We start from the raw sequence: 21023 nt of genomic DNA, 5'->3' as shown, positions 1-21023 counted from the left end.
TGGCCCCAAACTGCCTCCTGACTTGTGACTGGAAGCAAAACTTTGAGGTGCTGCTGTACACGGGAGACAGAAGGAAACTCAGCCTGGCACTTCTCAAGAGGAACTTCTGGCTGGCCTTTTCGGGGGCCAACTGGGCTGGAGAAGTGGCGCCTTTGAGGTCTCGCTCTGGGCCAGAGAAGGACCAGCCCCAACATGGAGGCCCTTGCTTTGTATAACTTCCAGGCATCTGAGAAGGATGAATTAGCCTTTAAGAAGGGGGACACGCTGAAGGTAACTCGGGGGGGGGGGGGATGCCGGTCAGGGCTGTTGGCAGATCAAACCCCAGCTGCCTTTGTTCTGAAATACACAAAAATCAGATCCACTTGGACAGCCGAACAAAATCGCCCAGCTGAAGCAGGTTCAGAGATGAGAGATGAGAGGGAGTGCATGGATGGATGGATGGACAGGCAGGCAGGCAGGCAGAAAGAGAGAGAGCAGATATAGTTCTGATCCACCTTGCTTAAATTCCCAAACTTAGAAACGCATTATTAATCGTGCTAAAAAGTGTCTCAGAGCCATTTTGACTGCATCCTTGGGCCTCTGAGCTTCAGGACAATAATCTACCCTTGAACTTTAAATATTTTCCTGGGCTTCCTCCATGCCAAGATGGAATCTACCTGAGAGGTTCCTCTTCCCCCCTCCTCAACTACAACCCACCCCCTCGGCAGCCTTCTGCCACTTTCCCTCCCCTCACAGCTTCAGCCCGATGTTTGCTTATTCCTCCTTCTGAGTCCACAGATTCTGAACATGGAAGAGGACCAGAACTGGTACAAAGCAGAGCTTTTGGGCCTGGAAGGATTTGTCCCCAAAAACTACATCAAAATGAAACCTTATCCGTAAGTAGCCTTTTCTCTCCCACTTGGACAAGACGAAGAATCTCCACAGAAATGTTGTTCCTGTGGTTGACATCATCAGTTAATTCAGTCCTAGCAGGGATCTGGGCTGAAGCAATGGAGAGAAAAACAGCAAACATTCCTTCAAACCACACTTTGCCCATCCACTTCTACATTTCAGAATCAGAATCAGAATAGAGCTGGAAGGGACCTTGGAGGTCTTCTAGTCCAGCCGCCTGCTCAAGCAGCAGATCCTATACCATTTGTGTCTCTTATCTATGCATATAAATAAATGTACAGTATGCATAAATAAAAATGCATGGCAGAGAATAGAACAGAACAGAATAGAATGTTGGAAGGGGCCTTAGAGGTCTTCTAGTCCAGCCTCCTGCTTAAGCAGGAGAACCTATACAATCTCAGACTTAATGATAGTCATAGGGTACGAATAAACAATCAGGAACGAATCAATATCAATCTAAATTGTAAGGATACAAGCAACAAAGTTACAGTCACACAGTCATAAGCGGAAGGAGATGAGTGATGGGAACGATGAAAAGATTAATAGTAGTGCAGATTCAGTAAATAGTTTGACAGTGTTGATGGAATTATTTGTTTAGCAGAGTGATGGCCTTTGGGAAAAAACTGTTCTTGTGTCTAGTTGTTCTGGTGTGCAGTGCTCTGTAGCGTCGTTTTGAGGGTAGGAGTTGAAACAGTTTATGTCCAGGATGTGAGGGGTCTGTAGATATTTTCACAGCCCTCTTTTTGACTCGTGCAGTATACAGGTCCTCCATGGAAGGCAGGTTGGTAGCCATTGTCTTTTCTGCAGTTCTAATGATCCTCTGAAGTCTGTGTCTGTCTGGTTGGGTAGCAGAACCAAATCAAACAGTTATAGAGGTGCAGAAGACAGACTCAATAATTCCTCTGTAGAACTGGATCAGCAGCTCCTTGGGCAGTTTGAGCTTCCTGAGTTGGTGCAGAAAGAACATTCTTTTTTTGTGCTTTTTTTGATGATGTTTTTGATGTTAGCTGTCCATTTTAGATGTTGTGATATGATAGAACCTAGAAATTTGAAGGTCTACTGTTGATACTGTGTTGTCTAGTATTGTAAGAGGTGAGATCATGGAAGGGTTTCTCCTAAAGTCTACCACCATTTCTACGGTTTTGAGTGTGTTCAGTTCCAGATTGTTCCAGTCACACCACGAGGCTAGTTGTTCAACCTCCCCTCTGTTTAGTTCCAGTTCTCATTGAAAGAGCTGGAGCAAAGCATTCCACCCTGGTTCTTGCAGAGTCAAAAATAAACCAAGAGTGACAGGCCAGAGATGGCCGCCTTCATCAGCCCCCACACGCTCTGAAGCTACAAGTGGAACTGAAACTTCCTTTGCAACCCCGCTGGCTGTCATATTTTATACGTTGGGAACCTTGATTTGTTGCTTCTCTTCTCGCCCCTAATTCCACCTCCTGCCTCTGACCCTCCAGGTGGTATTGCGGCAAAATCTCCAGGCAAGGTGCGGAAAAGGCCCTCCTCAAACGACAGTTCCGGGGCGCCTTTCTCATCCGGCAGAGCGAAAGCAGCCCAGGGGATTTCTCCATCTCGGTGAAGTAAGTGCCTTGTTGCTGGGGTGGGGGGAGGCGAGTGGGGGTCCCTCTGCTGTGAATACACACCCCTGTCGGAAGGCCCCAAAAGGAAGAAAATGCCTGTCAACAGAATCCTCGGGACACGCCTGCTTTGCCCAACTGTTGCCGTCGGCTGCAGCTCACAGCACCAGAGGGTGCTCTCAGCACACCAGGAAAAAACCAAAGCTGCTTTTCCAGGAAAAAAAAACCACCCAGGGCATTTGGAAGGAGCCAATTTCCCAACTTTGGGAAGTGAGCGAGCAATTAAAATAAATAGCTGAGGATTCCTACTAGTGCAAAGCATATTTCCACTTCTGCAGTAATCTTAATTGGCTAAGCAGCAGAACTTTTGCTACTACAGGTATTCCACCTGTCTTAAATGGCTGGGGACTTCTGGGAGTTGAAGTCCACCCATCTTAAAGTCGCCAAAGTTAGAAAACGCTGCTCTAAGCTGCTTGAGGTCATCCAGCCCCTTTCTTCCATCTCTTTGGTGCTCCCATCCCTTTGTTCTGCAACCCATCTGGGGGTGACAAGTTGGGGAAGGCCACCCTCCTCATCCAAGCACATCTGGAGGGGTTCTCACCCCTTCTCGCTCCCTCCCACACCTGCCAGGACCATCTTGGCACAAACCAGGCAGGCAACAATGCCACTTTCCAAACAAGGAAAGTTGCTTTGCTGAAGGAGAAGCCCGGGAGGAAGGGAGGGAGGGTGGCGAGAGGACACAATTCAGATTCATGTTCAGACTGATGCACAGAGCCTGGCATGCCAACCACCCAGCATGTTTTCTGTGCCAAGGGCAACCCATTACGGAGAGAAACCCGGGGGGAGGGGCGGGAGAAATGTGACTGGCACCTTTCCTCCATCTCGACCCATTTTGTATTCAAAGTCAAATCCGGGCATTTTCTTCCTTTCTCTTTTGCCTTGTTCAGACGTGACCAAGAAGAGACTTCACAGCACCTCCTCTACTTCCAAGGGACTAGAAACTTGTAGCAACAAGCCCCAAAGCGATCCATTAAACATGACAGGACTGACCTCTCCTTTATTTACCAGGGTGTGGTTCTGTTCTCCCTGAGCACAATTCTCAGAGGCATCTGGAGCCCATTTTACCATCCAGCTCCCCCCTGGAGGGTGAATCAGACCAGGCAGATCAGGCTAAGGGAATGGCCTTGACCATGTACACAGTTGCACCTTCTTGAAGGACCTCGATCAGCCCCTTCTCCAACCCCCCCCACCCCCCCACCCCCAGCCCTGAGGCCACAACTCCAAGATTTCACACTTTGCTTTGAGAACATCAGTGCTGCTAATGGGATGGGAGGCACCACCCCGTTTCAAGATTTAAATCAGGGGCCTCCAGACTTTGCAACTTTACAGCTTGTGGACTTCAACTCCCAGAATGCCCCAGTCAGCTTTACTTTGCTGGCTGGGGAATTCTTTGCTTTGCTTTGCTGGGAGATGAAGTCCACAAGTCTTAAAGTGGCCACGTTTAGAGACCCCGGACCTAAATTCAAATAGTCCTTGGCTTATGACCATTGTTGGGAACCAGAATTTCTGTTGCTAAGCAAGGCAAGTGGTTAAAAGAATCATGCCCAATTTCACTGTGTTTTTTGCCATTATGCAGATCACTGGGGTTGTTAAGGGAATGATGTAGCCATTAAACAAATCTGGCTTCGCTTATTGACGAATCAGCACAGAGGTTTGCAAACCAAGATTTCCAACTGAGCCAGATGTGCAAAGTCATTTAATGGGAGGCATTCAGCAAGCCTCTCCTGGTGTTCAGGAACTAAGGCTCTGAACTGGAAGGGATCCCCCGTCTTGACCCCTTTTCCAAGTAATTGAATAGTTCCTAGGTGCGTTTCCAAAATGCCACAGGTGAGAGGCCCAGGTGCCTTGCCTGCCCTTGTGTGTCCTGTTCAGAGGGAGGGGAAGAAAACTGAGCTGAGCCTGTGGAAGAGGTTGGGATGATTCGTCCTAGATCAACAAGGGAGTTGTGTTTCCAGAAACAGCAATGAAAAGATGCTTCCTTCGTGTCCTCAATTATATGGCCAAAATGGTAGAGTCACCCTGGGTGGATTTGCAAGGCCAAAGGGCTGTAAAAACCCAGTTCCAGGATCCAAAACACATCGACGTGTGAGATCTCATCACCTGCAAGCCTTATTGTCTCTGCCCAGTTCCAGAAGAAGAGGTGGACCTGCCCTTCTAGGAAAAAAGGGGTAAAGTAGATCCTGTTCCAAGCCAAAGGTCTCCTCCCCTGCTTAGACCGGACCGGTTTTACCAAAGGTGCTCCAGAACCTGCAAAGTCAGGCCAACCTTTGCATTCTTGCGTGGCTCCATCCTGGTGCCGCTCTCTCAGAGATGTCAACAGGCCAACAAGCATCGTATCCTCCCGATGTGGAAAACCACAGGGCTTAAACTTGGAGTTCTCCGCCAAAATTAAGCTGCAGTTGCCATCTCATTTTATCATTTTTCCTAGTTTAGGATCAAGGGGTGCAGTTTTGATAGGAAGGCGTAGAAAGGACATCTCTGCAGGCCACTCCTGGATCAGCAGAAAATAGGCAGGTGGTTTTTGAAGGACTTCCAAGGGCAGGAAGCAGCTTCTGCCACTTCCACATGATCCAGAAAGGGAACCTTCTGAGTAAGATTCCTTCTCCTGCCCAACAGGCTGGCTTTCCTGTGGCCAGCAGGGCTGAGAATTAAGGGGAGGGGGCTACATTCCCAAAATGTCAGGAGAGCAGTGGGTTGAGAAGATTGACATAGGATGACCCACAAAGTGGCCTCTTCTGGAGTCCCGTTTGATTCTTCCCGCACATGGTGGGCCTCCAAAACCTGAGAAGGGTTTTACCCAGCTGTTGTAATTTAGGATCTCTAACCAGCATGTTCAGGGTGGAATATGGAATTTTTCTGCTTGAAAAGGAGCTGTGCCCCCTTCCCAAGTGTCCAAATGAAGGGAGGTGGGCTTCCCTCTTCTTGAGGTTGACCCAAACTCATCTTGAACAAATCCATCCATCCATCTAATTTCTATAGCTGCCCATCCAGACTGGGCAGCTTATAATTCAACACTGAACCTTTTTCTTCTCCTACAGTGGGGTCTTCTTCAGACCAACCCCCAAAGCTTTCTGAATTGCTTCCTCCCCGCCCTAGCGGGGGGCACATCCCTCCAACCATCGCATCCGCAATGACACAATGCCTGCTGCCCCATCTCCAGGTTGTTCTTTCCTTCTCCTCCCAGGAAGGTGGGCACTTCACACATGGGCACCCAGAGCCAAGAAACACGCCACTTCCTGGCGCATTGCCCAAATCAAAACATCGTTCAGACTCCCTGGGAGGTTTAATCTGCGACTTTGCGGATGCAAGTTGTCACTTGACACAGGAGCTGTGAAAGCCAAGCTGTTTCCCGTCGCCTCTGTGTGTTTATATCAGCTTTGTGTCTCTCCTGTTTCAGCACCTGAAAGCTTGTAAGGTAGAGCTATGAGAAGATGAGGGTATAATTATGGCTTAACCCAAGTGTTGGAATTGCGAAGGATGGGACTTTAAAGAAAAAGCAATTTGCAAGCAGGAGACAGCCCAGCCGGGCAGCTAAATAACTGAATAAAAGTTTCTTTGGTGATTGGAAGGCGATTTGGGACTTCTCTGAGCATTTACAAGCAGAATTGTAAAATTGCACAAAGTTTCTGGCCTCTGACAATTCAGCTCAGTATTTTCCAAAGGTGGCAACTTTAAGAGGGGTCGACTTCAACTCCCAGGATTCCCCAGCCAGTATGGCTTGGTGTGGAATCCTGGGAGCTAGTGTCCAACCCTCTTAAAGTTGCCACCAAGGGAAAATCCTGGGTTTAACCCTAGTAACGTAGGAGACCATCATCAAAGGCACCAGTTCTCCACCGTCTCCAGAGGGTTTTTTCGGTCTGTGACAGTCAATTGTTATTTTTGCCCCAAGAAAACCAAATGCAGCAGTTACCTAGCTGGGAATCTGGCATTTTGCAGTTATCTCATCAGACACACAACACAGAGTGTTATCAACCCCACCTGGTTGTCCACCTGGCATCTCCTACTGAGATCTGGGGAAGGTCGCAAGCAAGTTCTTGCACACAGAGGGTGTGCTTTTTGTGAGTCAAGGCCGTGGGGATTAGTAGGAGCTACAGAAGTCAGCCTGCAGGCAAATTGCTGTTATCCCTTTGTTTTCTTGGTTTAAAGGAAGCCTCAAGTCCTCAGGACAAAAGGCCAAGGAACCTCAGGTGGGAGAGCTTGAGCCAGGTTCCCACTAAGAGGCCGAAGTGCTCATTTGTGCCAAGTTGCGCTCATCCTGTGGCAAACTCACTTTAAATAAAATGATAAAAATAGGTACAAAAATAGATATAGGAATCTAAGTTGCTTAGCAAGACAGAATAACAGTGTTGGAAGAGATCTGGGAGATCTTCTAGCCCAACCCTCTGGTCACGCAGGACACCCTTTATCATTTCGGATAAATGATTGTCCAGTCTCATGGGCATGGGACACTTTGTTGTTATCCAGCCTATCAGTGTGGTAGACGCCTGATAAGTAAGATCATCCTTCTTCTTCCTCCATGATGGACTCTGGTCCATGGGATTATTTCCTAGACCCATCAACCTGGAGGGTCATTGAGGCTATCAAGTCAACCTCTGCTCCATAGAAGAAGCCCAATCCATCACCAAAATGCCCAGCTGTCCTCCAAGCACCGCGTTCTCCTCTTCTCCCCACCCCTAAGCTTCATCCTCTGCTTCTCTCCTAGTTATGGAGACCAAGTGCTGCACTTCAAAGTCCTCCGGGAGAAAAAGGGCAAGTATCATCTCTGGGAGGAGAAGTTCAACTCCATCAACGAACTGGTGGACTTCTACCGAACCACCACCATCGCTAAGAAGAAGCAGGTCTTCCTGAGAGACCATGGAGAAGCCCAGGAGGTAAGGAACTACCCGGCTTCCCCTTGCTTTTCTTCCATCCTCTTGTTAACTGTGAGCAGTCGCTAAACAAGTGGTTGATACATCAAGGGCTACTTGGAATTGCACCCCTTGATGTAGAAGATGGCCTCTTCTGAAGCCTTCTCTTGATCTCCTGGGCTCCCACTGTCCACCTAGCCAAGGCTGACCTTGGAGAACATCCTGCCTTGGGAGATTCTAACAATCAAATTTAGATGAGGTGGACAAAGACGTCCCAAATCGTCTGTCCTTCCGTCTCACTGAATGATCTCCAACCTCCAGAGAACTATCATCTCATCTCCCACCCCACGTCAACCAGAGAGCTGGGACAAGAAGGGGGAGGAGGGAATTGCTAACAAGACCCCACTTTTCTTTTCACCTCTTTTCCCCACAGCCCAAGAAGCCAACATTCGTCCAAGCCCAGTTTGACTTCTTGGCCGAGAACCCCTCACAGTTGAGCTTCAGCAGAGGGGACATCCTCAAGATTCTGGACTGCTCTGACCCCCACTGGTGGAGAGGGAAGCTGGGGGTGAAGATGGGCCTTTTTCCTCGGAACTATGTTTTCCCCCTGCGCATGTGACCTGGCTGGCTGGCTCGGCTGGCGGAAGTGATCAGCCGTCCCGTCTGGACCTTTTTCTCTCTTGCAAAGTCAACCGATGCGATGCTTTGATTCGCCCTCAACCAGAACTAGGCAAAACTTTCCATTTTCACACTCCGACCTTGAAAGAGGCCCGTTGCACACCTGGATGGCTGTTCGGAAGCTGAAAGTTTGGGGCTCATTGCAGCTCATTGAAATACTTTGCAGACTGATCCCCATCACTCACCTGGAGCCCAAACAAACCTCTGGAGATTTCTAATTATTTTGCTTTATACAACAATATATTTCTAGAAGTAAAACTGCAATCAAAGCACCGTCCGAAGTCAGCCCTTGTTCAAAACTGCCTTGTGGTCCAGCCACCTGATGCTTTTACTGTCATCTGATGCTTTCAAAGAGCTGGAAGCCTTTTCTGAATTGAGGCGCTGGAATGACCTACGGGGGGGGGGTGGATCTGATCCACTGGGGCTGGTGTGGAGACAATTCGTCACAAGTTTCCATCACCCCATATTTGTAGGGGAAAAGAACTACAGTTCCCAGCATCCCTTGACAAAACACGTGGAGCGCAAACTTCCAGTGGAGAGGTCCCGCCTAGAGATACCATGTGAAGCATGCTGGCTGGGGAACTCTGGGAGTTGAAGTCTTAGAGTGGCCGAGGTTGAGAGACACTGCTCTGGATGCCACCCACCCCACCCGGTTGCCCTGGTCTTAGAGCCCCTCCTGACTGCTGCAGAAGATTTTCTGCCAATCTTCAGACATATTCTGGGTGACTTGCTGAGTTTTGATCTCATACCTTGGCAGAGATCCTCAAAAGTGATCCTACGGATGCCAAAATGATTCCCACCAGTGGACCTCTGGACTCAGGAAGCAGATGGGGGAATTTCCCTCCTGCTTCTTTCTTTCTCTTTCTAAGCCTTTCCTTGGCGTTTTGCTGCCCAGTCCAGCTCCCTCTGCTGCACAGTCCTCTTGGTCAGCTGCCAAGTGCAAGGAATGAAGGCGCCAAAAACCATCCAGCAGGTCAGGAAGTCCACCGGTCCCCTCCTTGACCTTCTGCTGCCCTCCTAATCTTTATGAGACCTGCCCTAAGTCAGGTGTTTGCTCAGCGCCCTGCAGAGGTGCTCCCAAAGCTTCTCAGGCAGGGCTGTGTCGGGCTGGAAGCTCTTTTCCACCTGGTGGGACTCCCTTGCTGGGGACCGGCCACCATACAGCCTCTAAGTGGCCCTCAGACCACCCCAGGGGCCCTCCAAGGAGATGGGATGGCAGCTCTCATCTCCCTAAGCTGCTCTTCTCTGCCAGGGACACAAGTTCCAAAAAAGTGATTTATTGGGTTTTATCTTCTCTGCGGGCAAAGTGGCAACCAGGATTTACAAACTCCTTGCTGCTCAGAACTCTCTCCTGCCCCCCAAGTCATTTCTTTTATTCCTAGAAAAAAAAAATCTCTTCGTGAAATAAAGTTCTCCATTTAAACCCCTTCGGAGAAATGTTCCCTATCCCTCCCCCAGATCCTTTTTCCAAAAGCCCCTTTGCTTTGCCAAGAACCCCACGGCTGAAATCTGTTGAAAAGCTCCCACAAATCCCCTTTGAAGTCCCTTCCTTTGATCTCACCCTTCTTGCCCCCCCACCCCCCAAAAAAACCCTTTCAAGCGAAGTAAGCGTAGAAAAAGACGTTGATGCAGATGAGGATCACGGCGTTGGCAGAGCAGACCCGGGACCAGAAGCCAGCTGCCCTCTGCTTGCTCTGGCCACCCTTCCCTGGGGCACCTTCAGCGTCCCTCTCGGTGCAGAAGGACCCCGCCTGGAGGATTCCTGGGGCAGCTGGCAGGGAGAGAATGGAGAAGCCTACAATAAAAATTAGGGTGCCCAGAGACGGCACTCTCCCCAGACCTAATGGCCACCTAACCTCCATATGCAGTAGCAGTCTACCTTAGAGTGGGAATGCCAAGGAGAACGGTCAAGAGGTCTGCCTCCTGCTTGCCATGGACTGGGAAACACGTGTTTGCAAACCAAGGCCATTTCATTACTCTGCCACGCCTGGCACAAGTAGGTGTTTCTGTCTCTCTCTTTCCCCTCCTTCAGCCCTGGCGGGGGCTGGATGGCCTTTGGCTGCCCTCCCTCCCCCAAAGTGAAAGATAGTCACTTTCTGTCCCTGGGAGGCTGAGTCCCAGTCCACTGCTGCTCCTACTTTGTTTGCCTGGTTTGGCATCAACTCTAGGATGCAAAGAGAAGTTTGGCCCCTGCCCCAGAGACCCACCGTCTTTCTCCGTGCCAGGCAGGGAAGGGGGTCCGGAGAGATGGGCAGATGAAGGCACCTCCAGGGACCGTCGGGTCCACCAAGTCACATCCTTTATCTGCAATGGTTTCCAAAACAGAAAAATAGAATTGTGGAATCTGATAAAATATGGATCCTTCCCTTCCCTTCCCTTTCTTTCCCTCTCTCTCTCTGCCTTCTTCATCCTTTATTACTTCCTCTCCTCACCCTTCCCCTCCCCTCCCCTTTCCCCTCCCCTTTCCTTGCCTTCTTCATCCATTTACTTCCTCTCCTCTCCTCTCCTCTCCTCTCCTCTCCTCTCCTCTCCTCTCCTCTCCTTTCCTTTCCAACTTGTAGGCTAGATTTTGCCTGGGGCAATAAGAGGAGGGCTGTTTTGGGGGAAGGGGTCAGTTTCCATCTTTCTGATAGCCTCTTCCACGTACTCCTATTTTTCCTCCCCAAAGCCAAGAGACAGAAGCCCAGCCTGCCTCTCCTGTTGAGCAGAAAAGCCCCCAGACCCCAGACCCGAAAACCATGCTGGTTCCCAAGGGAGGACCCAGACCGGATTCCAGGACATGCTCTTTCCCAGAACTCCTCTGGGCAAAAGGCCGCATGGTTTGGGGAGGTGGTGGTTTCGAAGGCGGGGAAAGGGGGGGGGCGGACTCACTCTTGGGAGGGGCAGTTCGCCTCCGTCTCCCTCCTGCCAGCGCAGGAATGCAGGGCCGGCTCACCCATCAGACTCAGCCGTGGTGTGGCCGGTCGGAGGCTCTGAAGCTCAGCGTCCCCAGCCTGCCTCTTGCTTCTCAGTTGTGGCTTCGGCTCAGCCGGAGACACAACCAAGCCCTTCTCTGAGTCAGCTGCTGAAGGAGCATCAGGCATGGATCCAGCCTGGAGTTCAAGCTTGCCTCTCCCCCTCCAAGCGGTGGGGCCAGACGTAGCCCCCAAGTTTCCTCCCTGCCCCCAAATGCTCTGCCACTAACTCAGTCCTTCCTGGCCCTCAGAACCCGTTTGGAAAGGGAGAATATTTGGCCCTCAGGCTCCACAGATACCCCCAGCTTTCTTGACCTCCACGGGCTCCGTCGTCCCACTTTTCTGTACCAACCTGGGCTTCAGACGGGGCTGGCGTCAGGCAGCTGATGCCCACCACGATGCCTACAGTCAGGAGACACAGCAGGGGAGCGACGTGGAGGTAATGCAGGTCCCTCATAAACGAAGGCCGATGGTCCAGGACGCCACAGCGGGGGACGGGGTAGGCAAACTCCAAGATCATCCGGCTCAGCCCCACTGCCAGCCCCACCATCAGGCCCCAAAAGGCCCCCTGCACAAGAAAACCAACACCTTCTAGACTCCAACCTTGGCAACTTTTAAGACCTATGGACTTCAACTTCCAGAATTCCTCAGCCAGTGAAGCTGGGAGTTGAAGCCCACAGGTCTTAAAGTTGCCATGGTTGGAGACCTCCGGTCTAGACTAGGGGCGTCCCACTTCAGCAATGTTAAGCCTTGTGGACTTCAGCTCCCAGAATTCCCCAGCCAGCATTCCCCAACCAAGGCTCTGGGAAGAGCCATTCATTGGGGTTCATGCACCTTTCGCTCTAAATCCAGGTGAGCCAAACACGGCCACCATCCTCTCCAAGTCCAGCCTCCCATAACCACCACCCAACTCATCACAAGGCTTTGCTGAACTGGGGCTGATGGTTTTGTACACTGGCCAGGTGTGCAAATTGCTACATGGATTGGGTTCGCCTCTCCGAGCACTCTTGGGGCAGCCAGAGGCTTAGCACTGTTGAAGGCACACACAGGCACACACACACACGAAGTCACCTGCTCATTGGCTCTCTTCCAAAACACAGCCAGGAGAAAGACAGCAGTGACGGGAGGGGCCAGGTAGCTGGTGACCGACTGAATGTAGATGTAGAGTTGACCACTGTTGGAGCTCTGCAGGATGGGCAGCCACGCCACACTCACCGCCACCAGGACGACGGTCACCACCCTGCAAAAGCAGCAAAGACACCGATCACTTTGCCCTTCCCATCGCCCCTCCAGAATCACCCTGGGGGGCTACAAAAAGGGGGATCACAGCAGGATCCTCGCAGGTGGGCTTCTCCAGGGATTCTGCCCGATCTGCCAGAAAAGATTGTGGGGTCCAGTGTCTCTGTTGAGGATCATTTTTGTTCCTGGGATGATCATTGACTGCAGTAAACATCCTTCTCCTCCTTTTCTCCTTCCCTTCTTCCTTCTCCTTTCTTCTTCTCCTTTTCTCTCCCTTCCTTCTCTTTCCTTCTCTTTTCTCCCTTCTTTTATTCCTTCTTTTTCTCTTTCCTTCTCGTCCTTCCTCCCTTTTCTTCCTTCTCTTTCCTTCTGCTTTCTCCTTCTTCATTGCTTCCTTCTCCTTTCCTTTCCTTCTTCTTTCTCCCTTTTTCTTCCTTCCTCTCTCCACCTTCCTGATTACAAAGGTTTCCCCCAACTCAAATAACACTTGAATGCCACCGAGCAATACTCCAGCTTCACGAAAGTGTTCACTTATTTTAAGGTTTCTATTTCCTTAAGATTTCACGTAAAAATTCTGCACAATCAAGGATGATCTTGAATGGCTAAATAAGGGACAGGACCAGGGGTGAAATGTAAAATTTGTTACTACTGGTTCTGTGGGCGTGGCTTGGTGGGAGGGGGTAATGTGACTGGGTGGATATGGCCAACTTTTTTTTAAAAAAGCATTTTTTCTACAACCTCTTGGGCCAAAGAGGTTGTAAAAAAATACTTTTAAAAGCCTCTGATGATCCCAGCTGAGCTGCACAATCATCAGAGGCTTTTTTTTTACTTTTAAAAGCATTTTTTTGGCTGAAGAAAAAATGCTTTTAAAAGTAAAAAAAAACCCTCTGATGATCCAGTGGCTCAGTTGGGATGGGGCGGGGGCAGGGATTATTTTCTACCAGATTAGGCAATCCGCCCCTGGACAGGACCCAACCAACCCTGAACATCTGACGTCCGTTCCAGGAAGGAAATGGGAAGGGCTGTGAGAGTCAGCTGGACAGACAGCCCAGAGAACCACCTGATAAAAACAAATCTGAATCCAACCCAGAAATGCAATTTGAGAAAGTGTCTCAGAAATGACTCTCCCAAGTTGTCTGAGAAGGAAAAGCAAAGGGCGGGGGAGGGGGAAAGGAAGCACTTTCAGCCTTGCAATGTTCGGTTCCTCCGTCCTTCCAATCAAGGTAGCCTTCATGATGTCGGTTTCCCCGTCTGGACTACCTCAGAGGGTTGACACACCCAGGTCCCCTTGCAACCGGATTTTGCAAGCTGGTGGAAACTCAGCTGACTCACTCTGGATTTCAGGGGCAACCCTAACCGAACCCACTCATGGCACCCAAATTCGGAAGTGACTGTGTCACCTGCTTCTCCCAAGCGTTACGGCATGAGAGTCACTGCGGAAGGAATTCAAATGTAAAGCTTATTAACACCTTTGAAGACATCACTCAACCGCACCCCAGCCAGGAACGGTGTCTCGTGGCTTCTCATCCCCACCAGGAGGTCCACCAAATTCTGGGAAGCCACCAAAGAAAAAGAGGTTAAGGCATTCCACCCACACCGTGCAAAACCCACAAATCCTCGCAACCCACCATCAGCACTGAGAAAAACCATGACAAATAGAAGAAAAAGCAAACAAGTCCAGGCACATTGTTACGATAACGCTTTATTTATACCTCGGGCCAAAAAAGCCAATCAGATCTTAATTAAAGCATCCCCTTATTCTGATAGCTCTCCTGGCGAAAAGAAGGAAGATTACTAAGGAAGGAAAATGCAGCAGAGATGTAAAGTCGACTCTTGTCTTTTCAACCTGACCTTGAAAAATCAGCATTTCAGGGAAAGGGCTTCAGCGCCAAAGCCCGGCACGAAATTTTAGGAACGGCAAAAAGGGAAACGATGGCAGGGCGAGGCAGGTAAAGGAGAAATGCACATCGTTAGTGCCAACATAAATGTCTTTGTTACCTAATTTTGAATAGTCACCTTGGCAGCTTCCTGTTGTTCTATGGAAAGCACCTTTAGGGCCAGGAATGGCCACAGTAGGCAGAAATGCTTTCCCCAATTCAGGAAGCAATTAGGCAATTAACTTTTTAAAATTTAAACTTTCCAGACATTTAAATGTCTGGATGTAAACTTTTCTGGAAGACCAAAGAAGGTATAAACCAGCCTTTCTCTACTTTAAGACGCGTGAACTTCCAACTCCCAGAATTCCCTCCAGCCAGCCATGGGGAATTCTGGGGAGCTGAAGTCCACAGTCTTAAAAGCTGCTAAGATTGAGAAATTTTGGTACAAACGTTTAGAAACAAAGGAGGCTAATTGGCAGGTGAGCGTTTGCAGTCCAGCACACCTGGACAGTGCTGGGTGGAGAACCTTCTTGAAGGTTTGACAGCTTAATAATTCTGATTATTACCGTTCCAAGCATAGGATGAGAAAGCGCCAAGCAGGCTTTTTAATTGGCCCACTAGATTAGCCAACTCCGCAGGGCTGTCCTCAAATGGCCGCCAAGCCCTGGAGAAAGGAGCTGTGCCATCACTGCCCATCCATCTCGGAGCCTTTGGGTGAGTCAAGATCACACCCGCCCGCTTCTTTCAAAGCCAAACCAGGGCAGTGGCCCAGTTCTGCCCACTGCAGGTATTTCTCAATCAGCATTAAAAACAAGGAGTTTCTCCAGGCCCAGGGAGGCAGGCAGGCAAAGAGAGGAAGACGTCTGAGGCAGGGGTGACATCCCATTTTTTTTACTACTGGTTCTGTGGGCGTGGCTTGGTGTGTGTGGTGTGGCTTGGTGGGCGTGGCAGGGGAAGGATATTGCAAAATCTCCATTCCCACCCCACTCTGGGGCCAGCCAGAGGTGGTCTTTACCGGTTCTCTGCTACCAGTTCTCCAGAAACTGTTAGGACCTGCTGGATTTCACCCCTGGTCTGAGGTCATCACCGCATGTTGGAACACCTGGAGGTTCACCCCAAAGAAGGATGGATTCCACAATGCTGGGGGGGGGGCTAGGGGTGCAGGGGGCTGTGGTTCAGCATGGGGAGAGAGCCACAGGTAGGTGGATCACCAGCATCCCCACCCTTGAGAAGGCACCATCTGGTGTCTAAGCACTCAGGTCTACAGCCCCCAGGACCGCCAATCCATTCTAAGCAGGGAGGCTTCCGATGGCTAATAATGCCCCTCCCTCGGACTGGGGGGGGTCCCAGCAGAAGCAACGGGGTGGCAGAGATGCTTCACCCCAAAGGTTCCTCCTTCAGGGCCAGAGCTGCTCTTCACCAGCCCCACTTCAAGCAGCCCAGCTTCCCTCCCGCAGGAGACTGAACGGACCGGCCACCCGTGGCCGCAGAGTCCTGGTCCTGCCATGGATCCAGTCCTGGAATGACCGACTCCCTCCCTGCTCCCTTTGGCTTCTTGTGGGCCACTCCCCGAGGGGGCAGATGACGCAAGGATATTGATCTTGTAGACAAAAGAGAAGGAAGAGACGTCGCATCCTTATAAGGAGAAGCGGAGTTTTTGGGTTACCTGGCGAGGAGGAGGCCTGCCGAGACAGGATCCCTGTTTTCCCAAGTCGGGCTGTTTGCTTCTTCCCCATGGCAACCGGGAACTCGGTCCCCACCTGGCACTTTCAGCCTCACCCCCTGAAAAGCAGCCACTCCTCCCTGGATACAGAAGCCAAGCGGAGCAGCTTTCCCCACCTTCCCCTGCCACTCCCACTGGGGGCGATGGGGTTTGTCAGGCCTTTGGATTCCAAAGAGGAAGAATACAGGCTGTTCTCAACGTATGACCGCCACTGCCATGCAAGGGGACGGTTCCATGAGTCGCGCCTCGTTTTATGACCTTTTTTCAACAACGGTTGTTCAGCAAACCGCCGCAGTTGTTAAGTGAATCACATAGTCACTAAGCGACTCTGACTTCTCCCATTGATTTCAGCTGGAAGGACGACTCATGGCGATCACGTCAGGATGCAGCAACCGTCATAATACATGCCAGTTTCCCAGCGCCCAAATTTTGACCACATGACCACGGGGATGCTATAACGGTCGTAAATGCGAGGACCAGTCCTAAGTCACTTTTTTCAGTGCCGTTGTAACTTCGAAGGGTCCCTAAATGGATGCAAGTCGAGAACTCCTTGCAAATATTTCAAACCCAGCCGGTAGTTAACACAATAAACACAATAATTGGTGATATAATTTTTGCTTTTGCTCAACCCATCAGTCTCTCTCTCTCTCTCTCTCTTGAGCCATCCTGTGATGCCTTCCTGCAGGGAAATCACCAGGTTTCCCAGAAGGATCAAGCGAGATGCCAGAGGTGCCACTTAGACTCCTGATCCCTCTGCCGGAGCCTCTGTGAGAGGCGGAGGGGCCCCTCCTCAACTCCCCTCCCCCCCTTGCCTCCGTCTCCACCAGCAGAGAGGAAGCTCAGCAGCCCCCAGGCCGCCTTGGCCCTTCCCCCTGCCCGGTTCAACATTGTGAAACCCCCCAGGAATTCGTCTAAAGCTGGGGCGTGGCCCTCTCCCGCAGCTTTCTTTTTCTGCCCGGTTGCGCCCAGCTGGCATCTCGGGCCCTCTCCGCACATCACAAGCGAAGCGATGAGCCGCAAAGAGACAAAAGAGGAAAACAATTAAGTCGCGGAGGGGCACACCTTGCCCAACGCGATCCGGCTCTGCTGGGGAGAGTCCAACCCGCTGCCACTCGCTCGCTTGCTCGAGCGATGGGACTGTTTGCCCTGCAAATCATGCCAGGCCAGACGTGCCCTGCGCAGATCAGCTGCCCGAGGAGGGGAAAGTCAACCAGCAGGACTGTACCCCTCGGGCCAGTGGGGAAAGCAGGCCTCCTGCAGAAACCCTGAAACAGGGAGCTGGCTTTAATTCAAAATATCTGCACCCCATTTTCCTGCTTAACCTGAACAATCTTCACGGCTCACAGGGAATCTTCTACTCACAAGCATTCGCTTAGCGACCGTTCAAAGCTGCAACAGCCCTGAAAAAAGTGGCTCATGGTCAGGCTTGCGCTTATGACGGTCGTAGCATCAGGGGTCACGTGACGGCAATCTTTGCACTTTTCCTAGCAGACTTCCGGCAAGCAGAGTCAGTGGGGGAAAGCTGGATTTGCTTAATGACTGCATGACTCACTCAACAGCCCCAGGGATTCGCTTAACAAGCATAGGCAAAAAGGTCGTAAAATCAGGCATGATTCACTGAACAACCTCCTTGCTTAGCAATGGAAATTCTGGGCCCAGTTGTTGTCGTAAGCCAAGGACTAGCCATTCTTAAAAGGGCAGCTTGTGGTTGAGATAAATACAAGAAATCTAGGAGATCTCACAATATTACTGGTAAAGAGAGCTTACAGTGAGTTCAAAGGAGAAATTTCCTGAGAGTGAGAACAATTAACCAATGGAACTCCTTGCCTCCAGAAATCTTGGCTGCTCCATCACTGGAAGTTTTTAAAAAGAGACTGGACAGCCATTTGTCCGGAATGGTGTAGGGTCTCCTGCTTGAGCAGGGGGTTGGACTAGAAGACCTCCAAGGTCCCTTCCAACTCAATTATTCTGCTATTTTGTCACCCTGCATTGTCCAATTCATGTAGCCTGAGATGGTCCATAAATCAGGTTTATAGGGTCACAATGAAGAGTAATCACTTAGAGTGAACACAGCACTTCCGCCAATCAATCCAACAGAAACTTATAAACTTTTTTAAAGAAACCCAATAATACCTGGAAACATAGAACTAGTGCACACACACGCGCGCGCACACACACACACACACACACACAGAGGGTTTGAAATTTTGCAGGGCGATGAGTTCAGGGGCTGAGAGCCACAACGTTGGCGGCTTCTCTTCCTCAATCCATCCCTGCTTGCCAAACAGGCCGACAAAATGGGGCATCGCTCGGTGATTAATCGTGATGAAGATCGGTGTGTAATTCAGACAATCATCACTCGAGCTCTCGCTGTGTCGCATAAACAATGAAACAATTGCTGAAGTCAGCAGATGCTGCTGAGATTGTTGAGCCCATTTTACAGGAAGAGAAACTGAGTGGCGGGCGAGACTGGAAAATTACCCAGGAGAAGAACCGGAAGAGGAGAAGAATTCTGACCTGGGAGTGAAGCTAAAATAGTTTGGCCCAATGTGGTGCCTTCCCTACAGACTGGAAATCCCACCATCTTTCCAAGCGTGCATCTAATATGCTTTTGGAAGAAGTACATTCATACCTCTACATTTTGGCCAATGACAATAGGCTGAACTGCTGTTGCTTTGGCCCCAGATTTTAAAAACCAGTTTTGATAAGGTAACTGAAACATGGTTTGTCTCTTCAGCATCCCATCAAGGTTGCCTTTGACTCTTCAACTTCCCTCTTCAATACGATCCCAGGGACAAACCCCAGATGTGCCAAGCTGGAGATGAATTGGATCCCTCGTTTCTGATCTCAGTTTCCCGTTTTCTCCATCCGAAAGCTAGCCGACATTCATGGATATATCTGGCTTGCTCAGCCCTCACTGGGCTGTTGTAGACAAACCTACCTCCATTGAAATTCTACCAAACTTCTGCAAAAGTTTCAGGTCTAAAGTGGGCAGTGCTGGTTTAGCTACAAAATATGGGACAGGGGGCTTCATAGGATTGTGGATTCCTCTGATGGCCTGAGCAAAATCCACCAATACCACATCGCCCTCACCTTCCAACCAGCAGCAGCTCCTTCTCACTGGCCTCCTGCCGGACCTTCCTCCAGATGTCCATGGTGAAGAGGGCACTGCTGCTGTTGAAGATGGACGTCAGGGACGACATGAGGGCAGCCATCATCACCGCCACCATTAAGCCCCGTAGACCTGGGAGGTTGTGGAAAAGTCAGGTGTTCAATGCAACCACTACATTTGGGAAGGAGAAGAAGGAGAGGAAGGCCACCTGCAGTGTGAAGTCGCCTCTATAAAGGCAAGTGACACCATCTGGTCTCCACCTACCGCTGGGCATCAGTTCCATCACCAATTTGGGATAGGCGATGTTGGCACATCCAACTTCTGTTCCACAGACTTGAGCGCATTGTTCCGGATCAACACATCCAACAGCATCTGAAATCCACACAAACACAAGGGACCCTCAACTTACTGGGCCTCCAGCCATAGGCTGCCCCCTTGGGAAAGACTCCCCTGCTTTGACCCAGGGGCCAAAATTGATGGCATCGGATCCAGAGTCCCTTTCTGGTATTTTGTTCTGTCATATTATACAATCTCTTCGGATACATATAATTTCTTTCTTTCTTTCTTTTTCTTTTTTTCTTCCTTCCTTCCTTCCTTTCTTTCTTTCTTCTTTCTCTCTTGTTATGGCTTTTTTCTTATGTAAAGCACCCAGTATCTGTGGGAGCTGAGTGTTTTTTTAAGCCTAGGTCTATGAATAAATAAACAAACAAACTACATCTGGCTTCATTAGATCTGCGGAATGGCCACGGGATCTGATGAAGTAAGACATAATTCTCAAAGGCTTTTCACGAAATTATTTCGTCTAAAAATAAGGAGCTCCCAGACTCCGCCTGATAATTAACTAGCCCAACTCATAATACTAATGGGGCCTCATTAGGGATTATTATATTAGACATTCAAGGCGAGAACAGCAACTTCCGTAGGAGCCAAACACAGCCATGGATATCACACCAAGAAACCTTCCCCAGCCTCCTGCACACATTGCAAGAAGGGCCACAGGCACAGGCACACACACACACACACACACACACACACAACACCATAAGCACTGAGCACCAGTGATGGTCAGAACCCATCCCGAGCAATGCGCTTGCCCTCCTGCCCTAGACGGAGAAGGTGGGTGAGAGGGTATCTGCAAAAGAAAGGAAGGGGAGACAGAAAATGTGGCCCCAGCTTCCCCAGGGAAACTGCAACCCAAATCCCAGTGTTGTTATTGTGGGTTGCACAGCCAGATGTTTAGACTGGAGCTGGTCCTTCTCTCCACCTATCAAGGCCTTCCCAAGGATTCTGAACAGGTAGATGTTGTTGTTTAATAACATTCAAGGTCTCCTTGAAAGAAGCAAAACTGCCTTTTGCAATTGGCTGAGGGTGATTTTCTTATTGCAACCCTCATCCGCCTTTAATCGAGCTGCCCATTCCAGCTGCATAGCAAATATAACAGCAATTAAAACAATTAAAACACAAACCAAATGAAACAACACAGCCCGGATTGAAAACAAACAAACAACCCAAGCACAAAACAGCGCAAACCAAAGGTGAAGGCCAGGCTTGGAAGCAACGTCGGGGTGTTTTGGGGAACCCCAGGATGGAGGCTGACACGCGTGTCTCTGGGGGACGCTGCTCCAAATTAAGGTGGGGGGGGACGATAGAAAAGACGGAGTTCCTCAGTGCCCCGAGACAGCAACCTTTCACTGAAGCGACCTGGAACGCACCCGTGTAAAGAAGAGGGCAGAACCAACGTGAGAAAGGCCGCCTCTCCCTCCCTCCCTCCCTTCCTTCCTGGGCATTCCAGGGGGCTGCGACTCTTCCCTCCCCCCGCTACCCCCCCCCCAAGCTTGGTGGATCCTCGGGAGATCCATCAAGCCCCTCCTGCTGTTTGCAAAGAAGGAATGGAAACTTTGCCCGACTTTGGAAAAAACGCCGGCTGCCTTTTGCGCTCGGAAAGCCAAAGTCTGACCAGCTGCCCGGCCAGCCTCTGCCTAGGTCCATGAACCCCAGCCTGGCCTGGCCTGACGAGGAAGAGCAGAGCTCCGAGAGGGGCGGTGAGTCAGTTTCCTGCCTCCCC

General features: G+C 50.3%; 2 protein-coding genes across 3 annotated transcripts in view; one reads left to right on the top strand and one right to left on the bottom strand.

The window, feature by feature from the left end:
- The first annotated feature begins 34 nt into the window (after window positions 1-34).
- GRAP (GRB2 related adaptor protein) lies at window positions 35-8277 on the top strand. 2 transcript variants are annotated; one of them, XM_058157167.1, is made up of 5 exons: window positions 35-270; window positions 778-875; window positions 2349-2471; window positions 7231-7399; window positions 7809-8277. In XM_058157167.1, the coding sequence occupies exons 1-5, from the start codon at window positions 193-195 to the stop codon at window positions 7992-7994; spliced, it is 654 nt and encodes a 217-aa protein (XP_058013150.1). In that variant the 5' UTR covers window positions 35-192; the 3' UTR covers window positions 7995-8277. The 2 variants fall into 2 exon arrangements, with proteins under 2 accessions (XP_058013150.1, XP_058013151.1); XM_058157168.1 differs by having other exon boundaries at window positions 7231-7450; window positions 7815-8277.
- Window positions 8278-8456: 179 nt separating this feature from the next.
- SLC5A10 (solute carrier family 5 member 10) overlaps window positions 8457-21023 on the bottom strand; it is a 49847-nt gene continuing 37280 nt past the window's right edge. Inside the window, exons 10-15 of the mRNA XM_058157170.1 lie at window positions 19223-19330; window positions 18940-19090; window positions 12079-12247; window positions 11360-11575; window positions 10261-10357; window positions 8457-9824 (exon numbers count right to left, since the gene is read on the bottom strand). Coding sequence (XP_058013153.1) covers window positions 9649-9824; window positions 10261-10357; window positions 11360-11575; window positions 12079-12247; window positions 18940-19090; window positions 19223-19330 — 917 coding nt within the window. The 3' untranslated portion in view covers window positions 8457-9648. The remainder of the gene's footprint in view (window positions 9825-10260; window positions 10358-11359; window positions 11576-12078; window positions 12248-18939; window positions 19091-19222; window positions 19331-21023) is intronic.

Source organism: Ahaetulla prasina, chromosome 14 (assembly GCF_028640845.1).
Source record: "Ahaetulla prasina isolate Xishuangbanna chromosome 14, ASM2864084v1, whole genome shotgun sequence".
Taxonomy (NCBI): Eukaryota; Metazoa; Chordata; class Lepidosauria; order Squamata; family Colubridae; genus Ahaetulla; species Ahaetulla prasina.
The sequence above is the reverse complement of the archived record's forward strand: the minus strand, read 5'-3'. Positions and strand labels throughout refer to the sequence as shown.

What these genes read in the sequence shown, in the direction of transcription:
- GRAP (XM_058157168.1), top strand. Translation starts at nt 193, where the DNA reads ATGGAGGCCCTTGCTTTGTATAACTTCCAGGCATCTGAGAAGGATGAA. An exon ending in AGAAGGGGGACACGCTGAAG is followed by an intron (nt 271 to 777) that starts GTAACTCGGGGG and finishes CTGAGTCCACAG; the next exon opens with ATTCTGAACATGGAAGAGGA. An exon ending in CTTCCATCCTCTTGTTAACT is followed by an intron (nt 7,451 to 7,814) that starts GTGAGCAGTCGC and finishes CCACAGCCCAAG; the next exon opens with AAGCCAACATTCGTCCAAGC.